Source organism: Schistocerca cancellata, unplaced genomic scaffold (genome assembly GCF_023864275.1).
Source record: "Schistocerca cancellata isolate TAMUIC-IGC-003103 unplaced genomic scaffold, iqSchCanc2.1 HiC_scaffold_426, whole genome shotgun sequence".
Taxonomy (NCBI): domain Eukaryota; kingdom Metazoa; phylum Arthropoda; class Insecta; order Orthoptera; family Acrididae; genus Schistocerca; species Schistocerca cancellata.
This window is the reverse complement of record NW_026046443.1, coordinates 1,507,833-1,526,943: the sequence shown is the minus strand read 5'-3', so window position 1 is coordinate 1,526,943 and position 19,111 is coordinate 1,507,833. Positions and strand designations below refer to the sequence as shown.

Here is a 19,111-nt window from a genome sequence, read left to right as displayed (position 1 = left end):
CTCATTTTTGACATCAATAGAGACCAAAGTTTTGTCAACTGCAATGAACACTGCCCCTACTGTGGCATCTAATTTGTCTTTCCGATATATGTTCCATGACTTGCTAAATATTTCAGGGTTTTCTCCTTCAGGTTTCAGCCAGCTCTCAGTCCCAAGAATAATTTAAGTGTGAGAACTTTCCTACAGGGCACTAAATTTGGGAAGTTTGTTATGAATACTTTCACAATTTACTGATAAAATGTTGACAGTCGCAGTGTTTTTACTATTAACATACCCTAGAAAAACCCCATGTGTACTCCACAAGTACTCTGCTGCCCAAGTAGCTGCTTTCATTGTACAGTAGACCCCTGACCCATCAAGGGGAGTCCTATAATTGCCGATTCAATAATGCAGGTCCAGAAGTCTGCAGCCAAGGCTGTCATAAAGTCAACAGAGCTTTTGGTTGAAACCCTCCACTTGGCTCCAAACCAAAGGACACTCATCAACTCTGGGAACAATGTTACACATTGTGAGCTCTGTTGGCATCTCACATGTGAAGCCTTGAACCACAACTTGCATACTTGATAGCCACAGGCAAGGTCATTTCCATACCTTGGATAAGGCCACCAGCTGAACAATGGAGTGCATATTGTCTTTCTTTCTAACCCTGGACACTATCTGATTAAGTCTCCTTAACAAACCTAACATTGGAGCACCTCATAAATAGCAAATCCTTGCCCACATGTGGCTGCTGAAACCCTGCCAAAGGAACAGCTACTGCTCACTCACAGGGTGAACAGGTGAGACCTGATAGCCAGCCTCCACATTGGACCTCTGCCTCGAACAACGTGAATGCTCTACCACCCTGGCACCAGAGGTGTCCAAAGCAATGCCCCAGATTCTCTGGCACTACTACACCCCTAGGCAGCAGCCTGAAGGTAGCTCACCATAGCCAAATTGAATTCAACTGTGAACTATGGCATGCACACATCCTACCCTTCCTATCATGACTAACTGAAGAAGTAAACTGTAAAAGCAGACAGGAACCTAGATATGTAGTTTGCCACTCTTCTGACAAGTCACAAATGTTTGCTAGTGCCTTAATGACAGATAGTTGTATTATCAAGGATGATATTGTCTAGATCCAAGCTGACTATCTTTCAATAGATCATTTTCTTTGAGATAATTCATAATGTCCAAACACAGTGTTTGTTCCAAAACTGTACTGCAGATTGACATCAGTGATATGGGTTTGCAATTCAGTGGTTTAGAAGCAGAGCTGTATGACCTGCCTGTTGTGTGCAAAGGATACTGAAAAATTTATTAATTTAATTTACAAACACAGGTCATTATGAGACCAGATTGATGAAAACTGTCACTGTTGTGACAGTCAAATAAATGTGTGGTGGGAGTTTTCCACAGAAATGAACCTAACCAGTAAGTGTTTTTAATTGCAGTACTCTTTACAAGGTGACACATTAACAGGACTACTTTGAAAGTCATTTTATCACACTGCAGCATATTACAGATTCTTTTACAGTGCAGTGTTATTTGGAAATTATATGTAGGATCTGGAACATGACAACAACACAAAGCATTTATTGTAACACTTAAAGCTATATCTATATTTTATTTCCATGTTTCTTCCACAAAACTTCCCAAATATTTGTTTTTAAATATGCATCACTGCTGATAATCTTCTAGTAGATGTTGATTCTTTAAGCTCCCTCGCTTATCATATGTTCAGGTGGATACATGGTTTCTCAAAAGTAGTTGGACTTATGGACTTATTATGCCAAAACTCTACACTTGTCCAAACATAGCATTTAACCATTTTTTCCTCCTCTTCTGCCATCCTGACCTTTATGTCAGCAAAAAAAAAAAAAATTGTTACAAAGGTAGAAACACATAACATCAACTGTAAACATGCAAGAATCTGGTGAATATGTATGCAATGTGCAAGCTCAAATCATAGGTCGTATTAAGCTGTGTGGTGATTCAGTCTTATTACTTCACTTCAAGCTTTTGCACAGCCTTAGAGTGGATGGTCGAGCCATTCAAGCATAGAATGCTTGAACAATAATGAAGGAAGTCAAATGCAGTTGCTCCCTGTGTCCAAACTGACTATATTGAGATCCACAGGACTTTGAACCCCATGCACCAAGCAACTTGAGAAATCATAGATGTTTCAGGATGGGAAGGTAAGAGGAGAAGGGAATGCTGAAGTCATGTCTCATGTGGTGATCTGTGTGTGGCGTTGGCTGAAGCTGATGTGAGTGAGACTTTTTGGTCATTTACTTTCATTTAAGGGCACAGGGTATGTAGATGACCATTTTGAAGGTGTTTAAAAATCAAATTTTCTCCGTTTCTGTACAATTTAGAAGCAACTGCTTGATAAATAATGTTAAATAGATTGTTTCAGTTATGTATAAGTAATAACAACTGACAAAGCACAGTTTGTTGTAATATAACATGTTGGTAATTATGAGGAAAAAAAAGATTTTGATACATGCAGTAGTCATATTTGGTACAGTTTTGACATATTGTTTTTGGATCAGAACAGAAAAATTTGCACAAACTGTTAAAAACACATAATAAACAAAATCATAGGTAGAAAATTTTTTATTTGAATCCATAATACCAGTTATAAAACAAAGAAGATGATATTTTAAAAACTGCCCAAAAAAGACTTACATTTTCAAGTTTATTACTCATTTTAAAAAAATAAATAGGTGAATATGGATTGGGGCTAAGAAATGAAAGAGGAAGCCGCCTGGTAGAATTTTGCACAGAGCACAACTTAATCATAGCTAACACTTGGTTTAAGAATCATGATAGAAGGTTGTATACATGGAAGAACCCTGGAGATACTAAAAGGTATCAGATAGATTATATAATGGTAAGACAGAGATTTAGGAACCAGGTTTTAAATTGTAAGACATTTCCAGGGGCAGATGTGGACTCTGACCACAATTTATTGGTGATGACCTGTAGATTAAAACTGAAGAAACTGCAAAAAGGTGGGAATTTAAGGAGATGGGGCCTGGATAAACTGAAAGAACCAGAGGTTGTAGAGAGTTTCAGGGAGAGCATAAGGGAACAATTGACAGGAATGGGGGAAAGAAATACAGTAGAAGAAGAATGGGTAGCTTTGAGGGATGAAGTAGTGAAGGCAGCAGAGGATCAAGTCGGTAAAAAGAAGGGGGCTAGTAGAAATCCTTGGGTAACCGAAGAAATATTGAATTTAATTGATGAAAGGAGAAAATATAAAAATGCAGTAAGTGAAGCAGGCAAAAAGGAATACAAACGTCTCAAAAATGAGATCGACAGGAAGTGCAAAATGGCTAAGCAGGCATGGCTAGAGGACAAATGTAAGGATGTGGAGGCTTATCTCAAGAGGGGTAAGATAGATACTGCCTACAGGAAAATTAAAGAGACCTTTGGAGATAAGAGAACCAGTTGTATGAACATCAAGAGATCAGATGGAAACCCAGTTCTAAGCAAAGAAGGGAAAGCAGAAAGGTGGAAGGAGTATATAGAGGGTCTATACAAGGGCAATGCACTTGAGGACAATATTATGGAAATGGAAGAGGATGTAGATGAAGATGAAATGGGAGATACGATACTGCGTGAAGAGTTTGACAGAGCACTGAAAGACCTGAGTCGAAACAAGGCCCCCGGAGTAGACAACATTCCATTGGAACTACTGACGGCCTTGGGAGAGCCAGTCCTGACAAAACTCTACCATCTGGTGAGCAAGATGTATGAAACAGGTGAAATACCCTCAGACTTCAAGAAGAATATAATAATTCCAATCCCAAAGAAAGCAGGTGTTGACAGATGTGAAAATTACCGAACAATCAGTTTAATAAGCCACAGCTGCAAAATACTAACACGAATTCTTCACAGACGAATGGAAAAACTGGTAGTAGCCGACCTCGGGGAAGATCAGTTTGGATTCCGTAGAAATACTGGAACACGTGAGGCAATACTGACCTTACGACTTATCTTAGAAGAAAGATTAAGGAAAGGCAAACCTACGTTCCTAGCATTTGTAGACTTAGAGAAAGCTTTTGACAATGTTGACTGGAATACTCTCTTTCAAATTCTAAAGGTGGCAGGGGTAAAATACAGGGAGCGAAAGGCTATTTACAATTTGTATAGAAACCAGATGGCAGTTATAAGAGCCGAGGGGCATGAAAGAGAAGCAGTGGTTGGGAAGGGAGTAAGACAGGGTTGTAGCCTCTCCCCGATGCTATTCAATCTGTATATTCAGCAAGCAGTTAAGGAAACAAAAGAAAAATTCGGAGTAGGTATTAAAATCCATGGAGAAGAAATAAAAACGTTGAGGTTTGCCGATGACATTGTAATTCTGTCAGAGACAGCTAAGGACTTGGAAGAGCAGTTGAACGGAATGGATAGTGTCTTGAAGGGAGGATATAAGATGAATATCAACAAAAGCAAAATGAGGATAATGGAATGTAGTCGAATTAAGTTGGGTGATGTTGAGGGTATTAGATTAGGAAATGAGACACTTAAAGTAGTAAAGGAGTTTTGCTATTTGGGGAGCAAAATAACTGATGATGGTCGAAGTAGAGAGGATATAAAATGTAGACTGGCAATGGCAAGGAAAGCGTTTCTGAAGAAGAGAAATTTGTTAACATCGAGTATAGATTTAAGTGTCAGGAAGTCATTTCTGAAAGTATTTGTATGGAGTGTAGCCATGTATGGAAGCGAAACATGGACGGTAAATAGTTTGGACAAGAAGAGAATAGAAGCTTTCGAAATGTGGTGCTACAGAAGAATGCTGAAGATTAGATGGGTAGATCACATAACTAATGAGGAAGTATTGAATAGGATTGGGGAGAAGAGAAGTTTGTGGCACAACTTGACCAGAAGAAGGGATCGGTTGGTAGGACATGTTATGAGGCATCAAGGGATCACCAATTTAGTATTGGAGGGCAGCGTGGATGGTAAAAATCATAGGGGGAGACCAAGAGATGAATACACTAAGCAGATTCAGAAAGATGTAGGTTGCAGTAGGTACTGGGAGATGAAGAAGCTTGCACAGGATAGAGTAGCATGGAGAGCTGCATCAAACCAGTCTCAGGACTGAAGACCACAACAACAACAACAAGGAAGATTATTTTGATCATTTGGAAGAATGTCAATAAATTAAAGGACATGCAATGTTTTCACTCCCCTATTGCAAGTAGTTCCTGTGAAAACCTAACTTATGAGAAATTGAAATAAACCAACCATCCATTTAATACACTTATATGGCATTAGGACAGTATTAGAGCATAGTCATTTTCATACTTTGGATGATGGTCTTTTTTCCTTTTCTCTAACCTCCCCTGAGTTCTAGTTTCCTTTGTTCGTCGAAGAGCATACCTTTCTGCACTGGTGATACGTTCCTTGTTGATATCAGTAAGAACAGTAACAATGATTTCTTCAGCTGATATTCCCAGCACTTTCTAAACTTTCATTCTATTTACTGCTGCATCATTGAAACATATTACAGAATCCAGCATACTACCACCCAAACCTCCAGATGTCAAACACTCAAATCAGTACCAAACATTGTAAGTCAATAGAGTATCAATCAAAACTCCAATTTAGTTCATACTGTGTACTGTCATCCAACAGAATGGGCATAAACATTAATTAAAATCAACACCGGAACTAAGGACCACATCAAAAGCATAACTGTGAGTATAAAACAGATGTTGCTTCCATGGGGAGGTTGGCAGAGCATTAGATCCTTGTGCCAAGGGTTTCGGGTTCAAACTCAATGAGGAAAAGCTTTTTTTCCTGTATTATGCATTAAAGTGTTACAGGGCACAATGTGTTTATGACATGAAAAAGGGTTGTTTGGAATTTACAGCAATGTTCTCTTGACAGTCTGCTTTTGCTTCATTTCTTTGAAAATAGTAAACTTAAATAATAATTAATAATAAACAAAATAATAATATCAATAATAAGTACATAACATTCAAATAACAAAGCAAAAGCAGACTACCAAAAGAACATTGCTGCAAATGATGAAAAGTTGTTTTACAAGTCAGGAAAATGTTTTCCCATACAACAATTTCATGTGTAAACAGTTAAAAAAAATTATTATCAGTGGGGTTTGAATGCTCTACCTTCTCATCCACCTGAGATCTACAATACAATTACTCACATATATGCTTTTCCTGTTCTCTGCAGCTTTTGTGATACATGTTCTACTGGACGACAGCACACAGGATGAATGAAATTGGTGTTCTGGTTCATGGTCTATTGACATCAGTATTAGGTACCGATGTGAGGTCTGACATCAGGAGGTAAAGTCCCAAGGTACTTATTCCAACAAACAGCAAATACAGTTTTTGGTACCCATTCCCATATTATTTGGACGAAATGTTCAAACTTTCATTTGGGTTTTCTGTGTAATCATGATGGCAATTTACTAAAAGGCTTTAATTGTTCAAGTTTTGAAAAATAGGTTTTATCACTGTCATCACTGCTTAAGGTAATAAGTGCTTGTGTGTGTACGTTTCCCTACTAATCAGTGCCTTTTGAAACCCACATCATGAGCCAGTGACTTTTGGCCAGTGAGCTTATTGTGCAGTGTTGTCTATAAGAGTTTATGAAAAAAATATCACCCACACCGTTCTTTTCATATTCTCTACTGGATGCAGCATTTCTCCTAATTGCCAAGCTACAGTTACACTGCAGGAAAGCTTTCTCATGGCCTGTAAATGGCTTATCATCAGACAGTTTCTTTCTTTTGTTATCCTCCTAAGTCTTCCCAGCCTTCCACAATATTCCAGTTTTGAAATTTCTGTTGTTCCATACACTTTAGGTCCTTTTACTTTTATAAAACCTTTTGAATCTCCATCCCAAAGGCAACTGATGTATCTAATAATGTTTGAGACTTCTAGAAAAGTTTGACATCTCCTTCACATTCCATTCTAGAACTGTAGCCCTCAGAATTCTTGGAACAATTTTGAGCAAAACACTTGTCATGGTACCTACAACTGCAGCACTGTTTTGTGAGGCATTCAGAGTCAATATCCTATTCATTACACAGAGAAGTGTATGTGACAACACAATTCACAGAAGAAAGTTTTCGCCACTGAATGAGCTGTCAAAGGCCACAATTATATCCCCACATAAATCCACAAACTAGAGTATAAATTGAAAACAGTTCCACATAAAGATTATGCACAGTCAGTAATGCCAATTCCTAATTGAAATTTTGCTCAACAATATTACGAAAAGGAGAGATTGTTACTCACCATAAAGATGACATGTTGAGTTGCAGACAGGCATGATGTAAAGACTGTTACTTATAAGCTTTAGGTCAAAACCTTCTTCTGAGAAGAAAAACACACTCTCATTTACACAAGCAAGCACACATCAGAGACATGACTGCTGTATCTAGCTTCTTCAGCTGGTATGTATTGTGACAGGATACTTTCCGGGACTGGATCAGATTCTGAATGTGGCTCTCCAGCAGGGATACGACTTCCTCAAATCCTGCCCTGAAATGAGATCCATCCTTCATGAAATCCTCCCCACTCCACCTAGAGTGTCTTTCCGCTGTCCACCTAACCTTCGTAACCTCTTAGTTCATCCCTATGAAATCCCCAAACCACTTTCCCTACCCTCTGGCTCCTACCCTTGTAACCGCCCCCGGTGTAAAACCTGTCCCATGCACCCTCCCACCACCACCTACTCCAGTCCTGTAACCCAGAAGGTGTACACGATCAAAGGCAGAGCCACGTGTGAAAGCACCCACGTGATTTACCAACTGACCTGCCTACACTGTGAAGCCTTCTATGTGGGAATGACCAGCAACAAACTGTCCATTCGCATGAATGGACTCAGGCAGACAGTGTTTGTTGGTAATGAGGATCACCCTGTGGCTACACATGCCTTGGTGCATGGCCAGCACATCTTGGCACAGTGTTACACCGTCCGGGTTATCTGGATACTTCCCACTAACACCAACCTGTCAGAACTCCGGAGGTGGGAACTTGCGCTTCAGCATATCCTCTCTTCTCGCTATCCGCCAGGCCTCAATCTCTGCTAATTTCTAATTTCAATTTGCCGCCACTCATACCTCACCTGTCTTTCAACATCATCTTTGCCTCTGTACTTCCGCCTCGACTGTCATCTCTGCCCAAACTCTTTGCCTTTACAAATGTCTGCTTGTGTCTGTGTATATGCGGATGGATATGTGTGTGTGTGCGAGTGTATACCTGTCCTTTTTTCCCCCTAAGGTAAGTCTTTCCGCTCCCGGGATTGGAATGACTCCTTACCCTCTCCCTTAAAATCCACATCCTTTCGTCTTTCCCTCTCCTTCCCTCTTTTCTGATGAAGCAACCATTTGTTGTGAAAGCTTGAATTTTGTGTGTATGTGTTTGTTTGTGTGTCTATCAACCTGCCAGTGGTTTTGTTTGGTAAGTCTCATCATCTTTCTTTTTAGATATATTTTTTCCACGTGGAATGTTTCCCTCTATTATATTCATATCAATATATGCATTCTATCATACATCTTTGAGAAATGTACAAAAGGTTAGCAGAAACTGATGGATGAAGTTACAGTTTGCTGGGGCAGCCATAGGTATCAGTCATGAGCATTTGTGTGTGTGTGTGTGTGTGTGTGTGTGTGTGTGTGTGTGTGTGTGTGTGGTGTGCTTGCTTGTATGAATGTGTGTGCATTTTTATTTTCTGAAGGAAGCTCATATTAACAGTCTATTCATTGTGCATGTCTGAAAATCAATGGCTCATCTTTATGGTGAACAGCTAGCTATTATTTTCATAATATTTCTGATGTTCCAACCTGGAGTTTGCACAGTTTAAAATTTTTCTCAATAATTATATCTATCAATGAATGCAAAGGAAAATACATGTAAAACAACATATTTAAAAGGGGCAGAACTGATGCTTCACCAAATTTAAAAGTCTGACAAAGGCATTTAAATGCTAAATTGTGAAAAAAACATTTTCCACTACACATTTTAATGGAGCATCTGATGGGATAAAAACTGATTTTTTTCTTTGATCCTTAACCCATTGTTTTGGACAAGAAAGTCAAGGGTAGGTACTGGCAGAAAATTATAGTAGATTCTTCTTAAAGTAACAAAGAATCGAGATGGTTAAGAAAAGATGAGTACAGTTCAAAGTAAAGACTGATGTTTTAGAGAAAAGTCGTGGTTTTTATGAGATGAAAAAGAAGAAGATGATAAGTACCTTTTGTGAAAATCTATTCCTTTCTGCTGCCAGAGGAAGAAACTGTCAGTTCTGAAAGCTAGGATTCTTTGTGTACTTTTAAGTGCCTTGTCTTCTGATAATAAGTAATGGACAGCTATTCTGTCTCATGATTTTACATGTTCCACACTGTTAATATCCTTTACAGATGGATCAAACATCTAACTATCTCCCTACCTAATTATTTTCACAATTTTATATATTCCATTGATATTCACAGTCACTTTGAGATTATTACTGGATGTAATATGTCACCAATTTTGTTACTGAAGGCCAAACTAAATAGTACCATGCTTTAATTCAGGAACACTGCTGTTCTGAAGATGTGGAGACATATTTTGATAGTGATATCAGATGCTTCAGTATTTACACTTAAAAATTTCTGGAAGACATAATTTGTTAACTCATGATGTTAAAGATGTCATATTAGCAACAAATTGCTAGAACACTATGATTCTAATCTCTCTATTCTTTAAGTACAAAATCATAAGTGGCCAATGTGGCTAACATATCTACAGAAATAACACTGCTGTAATCATCTGTCTTTGTTGCTGTTGGAACAGAAAGTCATTAGTTCATATGTAGGAGTAATGAAAATCAGTGCTGTGTTCCTGAAATATTGGTCGTCAACCAACAATAAATCAAGTCCAGCAATATTATTGCCATTAGCAGGCTGGCAGATGTTCATTTTCAATCATCAATGTCACAGACAAAATGTAACAAAGTATGTAGTTTGCGACATATCATTAACTAAATATACCTAAAGAAAACTACTGTAGGATCACATATATTTGAGTTGATTTTTGTTAAAGTGGTGTATGCTTGCCAACAAAAACAGTGTTCTATAGAGGAAAAACCACTCTACTGACAATAATGTGTATTTAATGACTCACTTCTTGGATTTCATTTACGTTGTCTGCATTAAAGGTAAATGTCAAACAAATGTAATAAGTGCTTAAGTTTAAAAATGAGCTCACTGACATTTGTCAAACCTTATGAGAAAATGATTAAGTTTGATTTGTGTTGAAATCCATTTTATTTTTCATATATATACACACCATTTGTCTATGAAATTTTTATATTTTTTACTTTAATTGATCTGTAACTCTGTAACAGGACATGAATTTAAACTTCAGCATCTAAAGAATGGTACCATCCAATACAGCCATAATACTTCATATCATCACAGGAAAGACCATTTTGAGGTTCTGGCAACAGATGGAATATCTGAGGCAATAAACAGTGTTCATCTGACAATTGAGAAACCAGTGACAATACAGTTTGCTGTCAGTGCTGGGGACACTGTGTTCACAATGGAGGAAAATGGTCCTCCACTTCAGATTCCAATTTTACGAGTTGGTTCAGATTTATCTGAGGAGTCACAAGTCCTTTGTGTAACATCACCAGGCAATGCAACACCAGACCAAGATTATGAGCACATTGAGAAGGTAAGATCCAGAGCAAGAAATCCAAACAATAAACAGTCTTCTCTTACATGTCCTATGAGTATCTGTCATTCATTCATGTAATTAATTCTGTAAGAATATTACTTTTATTTCCTCATGACTCTTGGCAAGTTTTTACTGAATGATCAAATATGTAACTCACAAGACTCATGGAAATGTTGAAATTTTTTATGTGTGATTACAAGATGTATATTAGTTCACACACACACACACACACACACACACACACACACACACACACACACACACACACTCTCTTCAAACATGCACTGACCATACAAAGTCTTTGCATATAGCTTACTTAGTCTTTCAATTTTTTGGATGTTATCAGGTTTTCACATAAGCATGGCTCTAGTCTGGCACGTGTCTAGTCTCATGGCAGTGTGTCCTGCCAGGATTATTCCCCACACCTTCATTTTCTGCACGATGTTTGGTTGTCTCATCATGTTGTACAGTTCGTGGTTCTTTCTGCATCTCCATGTGTTCTGTTCCCAGACTGGTTCTTAATTTCTTGTTTTAAGTTATTATACCTTTTGAACCAGTTGCCAAAGTATTTAAAAGTATCCACCACTCCGGCTCTGTTCCATATTCCTATCTGTAATGGAGAATTGTTAGGGTCTTATCTGGATACTTCTATCATTTCAGTCTTCTCCACATTAATCCACAGCTCAGTCTTACTGGTATTATTTTCTAAGTCCTCCACAGTTTGTGCCATCTCTTTCTCTGACTCCACTGTGGCTATAGTGTCATCTGCAAATCCCAATTACCAAGTTTTTCCATTTAGTTTCCCCCTTTACCTTCTCTTTCTGTTTCCTGAATTATAATCAATGGTGAAATTACATCACCTTGTCTTACACCAGTTCTGATCCTGAATTCCTTGGACAGCTCCCTCACCTTGGCTTTTGTCTACACTGTACATGCCTTCAAGTTAGTAACTTCTTTGATAGGTCAAGTCCCTCAGTAAGTGTTACATATTTAATCTGTGTATATTATCATACTTCTTTGAGGAATCAAACTGATGGATAAATTTGCAGCACCTCTGCCAGATTTGTCTCATGGAGAATATTTATCCACAGTCTGGTAGATGACTTCTACCCTTTTGGAATCTCTTTCTTTATGCACCTCCCATCCTCAACATATCTGCCACTATCCTATCTTCTCCTGCAAACTTGTTATTCTTCAGTATCTTAATTGCTCTTTCTATGTCCTACTGAGTCACTTCAACTTCTTCTTCCTCCACATCCTCTGCAATTCTTCCTTCTGGGAAGACTCAATATTCAGCATCCAGCAACTTCTCAAAGCATTCCTTCCATCCAAGAGTGCCCATACCAAGAGTCAAGAGGGTTGGGGAGGGGGCGGGGATGCCCAACCCCTCCCCCTAGTTGTCATGAAAAGGAAAAACCATAGTGTAGTTAGGTGTTTTTTCTCAAGAAAATTATTTAAAGGACAGTATCAAGCAGGTACTGTAACTTTTTTATGCCTGTACACAAGTCCCCATGTGTCTTCCAAAATCTTAAAAATACTTCTTACCCAAGGTCTTGCCCCCCCCCCCCACCCTCCCCCCACAAATCATATGGTTGCCCATGCTCCTATCTCTCCAGTATCCTTTCCATGTCTCCATGTCTGTTAGCAAATTTTCATATCATCAGTCCACCTAATTTTCAACATTCGTCTATAGCACCACATCTCAAATGCTTCGATTCTCTTCTGTTCTGGTTTTCCCACAGTCCATGTTTCACTACCATACAATGCTGTGCTCCAGACATACATCCTCAGAAATTTCTTCCTCAAATTAAGGCCAGTATTTGATATTAGTAGACTTCTCTTGGCCAGAAATGCCTTTTTTGGCATAGCGAGTCTGCTTTTGATGTCCTCCTTGCTCCGACCGTCATTGGTTATTTTGCTGCCTAGGTAGCAGAATTCCTTAACTTCATTGACTTCGTGACCATCAATCCTGATGTTAAGTTTCTCGCTGTTCTCATTTCTACTACTTCTCATTACCTTTGTCTTTCTCTGATTTACTCTCAAACCATACTGTGTACTCATTAGACTGTTCATTCCATTCAGCAGATCATTTAATTCTTCTTCACTTTCACACAGGATGGCAATGTCATCAGCGAATTGTATCATTGATATCCTTTTACCTTGTATTTTAATTCCACTCCTGAACCTTTCTTTTATTTCCATCATTGCTTCCTCGATGTACAGATTGAAGAGTAGGGGCGACAGGCTACAGCCTTGTCTTACACCCTTCTTAATACGAGCACTTTGTTCTTGATCATCCACTCTTATTATTCCCTCTTGGTTGTTGTACATATTGTATATGACCCGTCTCTCCCTATAGCTTACCCCTACTTTTTTCAGAATCTTGAACAGCTTGAACCATTTTATATTGTCGAACGCTTTTTCCAGGTCGACAAATCCTATGAAAGTGTCTTGATCTTTCTTTAGCCTTGCTTCCATTATTAGCCGTAACGTCAGAATTGCCTCTCTCGTTCCTTTACTTTTCCTAAAGCCAAACTGATCGTCACCTAGCGCATTCTCAATTTTCTTTTCCATTCTTCTGTATATTATTCTTGTAAGCAGCTTTGATGCATGAGCTGTTAAGCTGATTGTGCGATAATTCTCGCACTTGTCAGCTCTTGCCATCTTCGGAATTGTGTGGATGATGCTTTTCTGAAAGTCAGATGGTATATCGCCAGACTCATATATTCTACACACCAACGTGAATAGTCGTTTTGTTGCCACTTACCCCAATGATTTTAGAAATTCTGATGGAATGATATCTATCCCTTCTGCCTTATTTGACCGTAAGTCCTCCAAAGCTCTTTTAAATTCCGATTCTAATACTGGATCCCCTATCTCTTCTAAATCGACTCCTGTTTCTTCTTCTATCACATCAGACAAATCTTAACCCTCATAGAGGCTTTCAATGTATTCTTTCCACCTATCTGCTCTCTCCTCTGCATTTTAACAGTGGAATTCCTGTTGCACTCTTAATGTTACCACCGTTGCTTTTAATGTCACCAAAGGTTGTTTTGACTTTCCTGTATGCTGAGTCTGTCCTTCTGACAATCATATCTTTTTCGATGTCTTTGCATTTTTCCTGCAGCCATTTTGTCTTAGCTTCCCTGCACTTCCTATTTATTTCATTCCTCAGCAACTTGTATTTCTGTATTCATGATTTTCCCAGAACATGTTTGTACTTCCTCCTTTCATCAATCAACTGAACTATTTCTTCTGTTACCCATGGTTTCTTCGCAGCTACCTTCTTTGTACCTATGTTTTCCTTCCCAACTTCTGTGGTGGCCCTTTTTAGAGATGTCCATTCCTCTTCAACTGTACTGCCTACTGCACTATTCCTTATTGCTGTATCTATAGCGTTAGAGAACTTCAAACGTATCTCGTCATTCCTTAGTACTTCCGTATCCCACTTCTTTGTGTATTGATTCTTCCTGACTAATGTCTTGAACTTCAGCCTACTCTTCATCACTACTATATTGTGATCTGAGTCTATATCTACTCCTGGGTATGCCTTACAATCCAGTATCTGATTTCGGAATGGTGATTCAGCATAGATCCCTCAGAGTGATTGGTGGGTCACATTGTCCATAAACAGCCCTTTTCAATCTATCCCAGGCATGTTCGATAGGGTTCATGTGTGGAGAACATGCTGGCCACTGTAGTCGAGCGATGTCATTATCCTGAAGGAAGATGTGCATGATGGGGGCATGAATTGTCATCCATGAAGATGATTGCCACACGCATATGCTCCTGATATGGTTGCACTATCTGTCAGAGGATGGCATTCATGCATCATACAACCATTACAGCACTTTCCATGACCACCACCAGCATACGTCAGCCCCACATAATGCCACCACAAAACAGCAGGGAACCTCCACCCTGCTGCACTCACTAGACAGTGTGTCTAAGGCATTCAGCTTGACCAGGTTGCCTCCAAACATGTCTCCAACAATTGTCTGGTTGAAGGCATATGGGACACTCATCGGTGAAGAGAAAATGATGCCAATCCTAAGCGGTGGATTCAGCATGTTATTGGGCCCATCTGTACCATGCTGCATGGTGTCATGGTTGCAAAAATGGACCTAACCATGGATGTCAGGAGTGAAGTTGCGCATCATGCAGCCTATTGCCCATAGTTTGAGTCCTAACACAACATCCTGTGGCTGCACAAAAAGCATTATTCAACATGTTGGCATTGCTGTCAGGGTTCCTCCAAGCCATAATCTGTAGTTAGTGGTCATCCACTGCAGTAGTAGCCCTTGGGCGGCCTGAGCGAGTCATGTCATCAACAGTTCCTGTCTCTCTGCATCTCTTCCATGTCCGAACAATATCGCTTTGTTTCACTCCTAGATACCTGGACACTTCCCTTGTTGAGACCCCTTCCCAATACCAAAGAACAATGCGGATGCAATCAGACCACAGTATTAACTGTCTAGACATAGTTGAACTACAGACAACATGAGCCTTGTTCCTCCTCCCTGGTGGAATGTCTGGAACTGATCAGCTGTCGGACCCCCTCCATCTAAAAGGCGCTGCTCATGCATGGCTGTTTACATCTTTGGGTGAGTTTAGTGATATCTCTTGAACAGTCAAATGGACTGTGTCTGTGATATAGTATCTACAGTCACTGTCTATATTCAGGAGTTCTGGGAACAGAGGTGATGCAAAACTTTTTTTGATATATATATCAGTATTTGCAATTTAATAAGGTTTGGGTACATCTTTTATCTGAAATTGATCCAGTCACATCAGCCATTTGCACATAAATATATGCTTCTTTATAATTAATTGATTAATTATAAGACAGAATTTTTCATTTATGAATTACTTGAGCTGTGAAATGGTCAGAATATTTGTTAAAAAAATTCTGTGAATATTTTTCACAATATGAAACCTTCAACAAAATCTTTTAGTAATGGCCCCTAAACATCCCAAAGTTAATATTTCATACAGTTTTCATTTCTCTGCAGGTAGTGACATTCCAAAAAGGCTCAAAATCTTCTGTTTGTGAAGTAAAACCTGTTGATGACTCATTGTACGAAGGAGAAGAAAACTTTTTTATCCAGCTGGAAAGAATCCCAAATGGTTTGTCATCATTATTCAACTTTAAATGCTATATGTCTTCTACTTTATGTGTACCTATAAATGTTTGTCATGTGATATACCCCAGGCTAATAGGCTTACAGAAATAAAAAAAATAACTGCAGTATTTTCTCAATCAAATATATCTAAAATGTTATTTTTAGTCCTTCTAATAGTTACATAAGCAACGAAAAAGTTCACTTTGTCAGTATAAATGAAAAAAATATGGGGATCATTGAAAAGCAAATGTTGGAGTCTATAAGAAAAGTAGAATAAAGAAAATGATATGTAACCCTACACTATGCAAACATTGTAATGATCATTTCCTAGAAATCATAGAGAAAGTCAGTGGAGAGAATTCAGAAGAAAAAGCATAGTAGTGATTCAGAAGCAGGATGGTCATCATTGTATTTAATTTAAGGTCAACTCAGGCAAACCAAGAAAATGTTTAAATGCTTTGAAAAAAATTGTCATTTTAGAGCAGATAGTATTTTTACTGGCATGACATATAAGTAATACATAGCTTTCATAAGTTTCTTGTTTAGAAAGGTGAGAGTATACAGTTATTGGATTCATTAATTTGTGGGAACATGGGATACAGACATATGTAGAAAATCGAATACATGATATTTACATAGAGTAATACCACTTTATTGAAGATGATGTACACAAGACATCCAGTGATGTTCTGGTCAATAGCTGCCACAGAGGCCTAGCAGTGTGGAGCACAGGGTAGGAAATGAAGAAGCGGCACTGAGGTCAACAAGATGATGCAGCAGTTAGTTGGCATCTGGCGTCATGTATGGCAAGATTGCCTGACCATCCGTGTAATGGTTGGCTCAGAAGAGGGATGCAGCTGGGCTCTTTCTCACAGGTGTAAGTCTCTTCTGAATAACTGTGTTGTTAGGGCAGGAACCAGACACAGTTAGTCTGTTTCTTACAGGCAGTGAGGCACGGATGCACATGACCAGTTGTGCTGTGGCTGACACTTTCATGAGACATCACTGGGCCATATCTTGAAGTCACATTGGGCATTGTATGAATGCTGGACAAGTGGTTTATCTGTGGCTGACATGGGAAATGTCTGATGTGTACACGCAGAACACAGGTGGTCAGACCAAATAGAGGAGGGTAGGGTGTCTGTGGTGAGGATTTCTACACATTCTGTGCACATTGAAGGGACTCTGTTCTGATTGAAGTGATGGAGTATGTTGAGATATGTTCAGAGGGTAGTGCAATTGATGTGGATCACTAATTTATTAGCAAGTGCACACTTTGATGGGTGTGGCCTTTAAGGTGACTGACCATGTGGCACTGGAGACCAAGAGGAGGCAGAAATGCTGGGTACCAATCCATTTTGGGTCTTGGTTGAAGTCACTGTATGTGGAAATGCAGTCACAGAGTCCAGCATTGTTGTGTTGAGTTCATGTCGGGAAGAGGCACTGAAGTTGTCAGTGACAGTTGAAGATAAATAGTGCAACTGACAGTGGTTGCCCTGGCGTGTGTTGTGTGCAATTCCGCTGTTGTGTTCCAAATGTGGTGTTGTAGAAAATCTTCAATCTGTGGTAGTTGTGTGGTAATCGAATGTGGAACCAGGGGAATGTAGTCAGTGTAGTCAATGATGTGTGAAGATCGGCAGCAGACAATGATTGAGCTGCATTCTGGGGAGTCATGGTAGAGGGAAATGGCAACAGTGCACTGCCCAGCCAGAGGGACATGCCAGAAGATGCCATCAGCAGAGGAACCAGGTGGCAAAGAGAAACATGGTGTTCTGTTATGCTTGTTGTGTTTCATGTCTGGGTTTGGTGACACTGCAGATGCTGGATGGAGCAGATGGGCATGGTCGCACATCAGGAAGGCATGACCAGTCATCAGGACTGGGTTCATAAGTGCCCTGCCATTGTGATGGTTGTGGGTCATGACACTGAGCTGCTCATACACTGTGGTGAGGGTAGCTGATGTGTCATTATTATATTGTGGGAGCATTGTGATCTGCATACAGAGTGCATACGATTTGGCATGGTATGGTATGTAGAGGCAACAAGGACAGTCTTCTCGAATAGATAGACTTGTTATGTGCACTATTGAGTAGTCATAAAGCAAGTGACAGTCACGTGTGGATGTAACAGCATGTGGGGTGTGATCACATACTTCAAAGTTATTTATTTTGACAGGTTGCATGTCACTGTGCTGAGCTGTGGCATGGACATGATAAACATGGAAGTGACTCTGCTCAGGTGTGGTACAGTTGGCCACTTGTTGCATCTGTGGTGGCACAGCGCAGTTGACAATGATCTGCACAGGTGAAAGCGTAGTATGCATGGCATCGTTCTGCCCAGGCCTGAGTGTGATTCAGTTGGGGCTGTTCTGTGTAGGAGTGGAAGCAGCATGCTTGGCAGAATTCTCTGCAGACCTGGGTGGACAGTGATAGTGATGGTCTGCGCATGCGCAGGCATGGAGTGGATTGTGGGGAGGCCAGGCTTTGTTGACATGCACCACCTGTGTGTGATGATGTCAGAATTAGAAGTGATAGGACAAAGTCAGTCAGGCTTGGCTGCCGCATGAAAGGAAGGATGCTGAGGCTGTTGCTGTGGCACATGTGAAAGTTCATTTACGACACAGATATCTAGAAATAAATTGTCCACAATCATTGGTCAGGTCTGAGATTGATCTGGATGAACCTAGGTCTATTCTGTGGTTATTTTCAAAAATAGGACAACTGGTGGAGCAAGGGCAGATAAAATGAATTTGCACATGGTGCAAAATATGTGCTGTCTGTGTTGAACAAATACAAATTTCTGCAGCCAGGATGTTGCAGTGCAATTGGTTCATAGGATTTTGGCAAGTATGGTGCAGCAAAGAGGTTCCACAGTAGATTGTTTGTTGCTGTCAGTTGTTCAGGACTAGCATCTTAAGTTGAAGCACATAACTAAAGACAGTGGAAGAGTTGGATGAGAAGCACTACATTGTCAAGAATGGAAACCATCAATGTGGTGTGCAAATTTCCACAGTCAGTGGTTATGTGTGGGTCACGCTGTTATAACTGTATAATGTGAATTTTACCTTATATATGGTCATCATAAATCACTGGGATCACTAATGTGGAAACTTGAGATGCAGACAGGTGTAGAATATTGAATATATGATCTGTACATAGAGAAATACCACTTTATTGAAGACTATGTGTAGGAGACAATACAGGGGGGAGGGGGGAGAGGAAGAGAGTGGGACAGGGAGAGAGAGAGAGAGAGAGAGAGAGAGAGAGAGAATCCATATAGTCTCAAATTTATTCATAT

The 19,111-nt window shown here is 39.6% G+C and overlaps 1 protein-coding gene across 1 annotated transcript in view; it reads left to right on the top strand.

Moving 5' to 3' along the window:
* The window catches only part of LOC126124779 (extracellular matrix organizing protein FRAS1-like), a 452,648-nt gene that overhangs the window by 289,477 nt on the left and 144,060 nt on the right, over positions 1–19,111 (top strand). The window contains exons 7-8 of the mRNA XM_049915125.1: positions 10,357–10,688; positions 15,704–15,818. Of these exons, the coding sequence (XP_049771082.1) occupies positions 10,357–10,688; positions 15,704–15,818 (447 nt within the window). The remainder of the gene's footprint in view (positions 1–10,356; positions 10,689–15,703; positions 15,819–19,111) is intronic.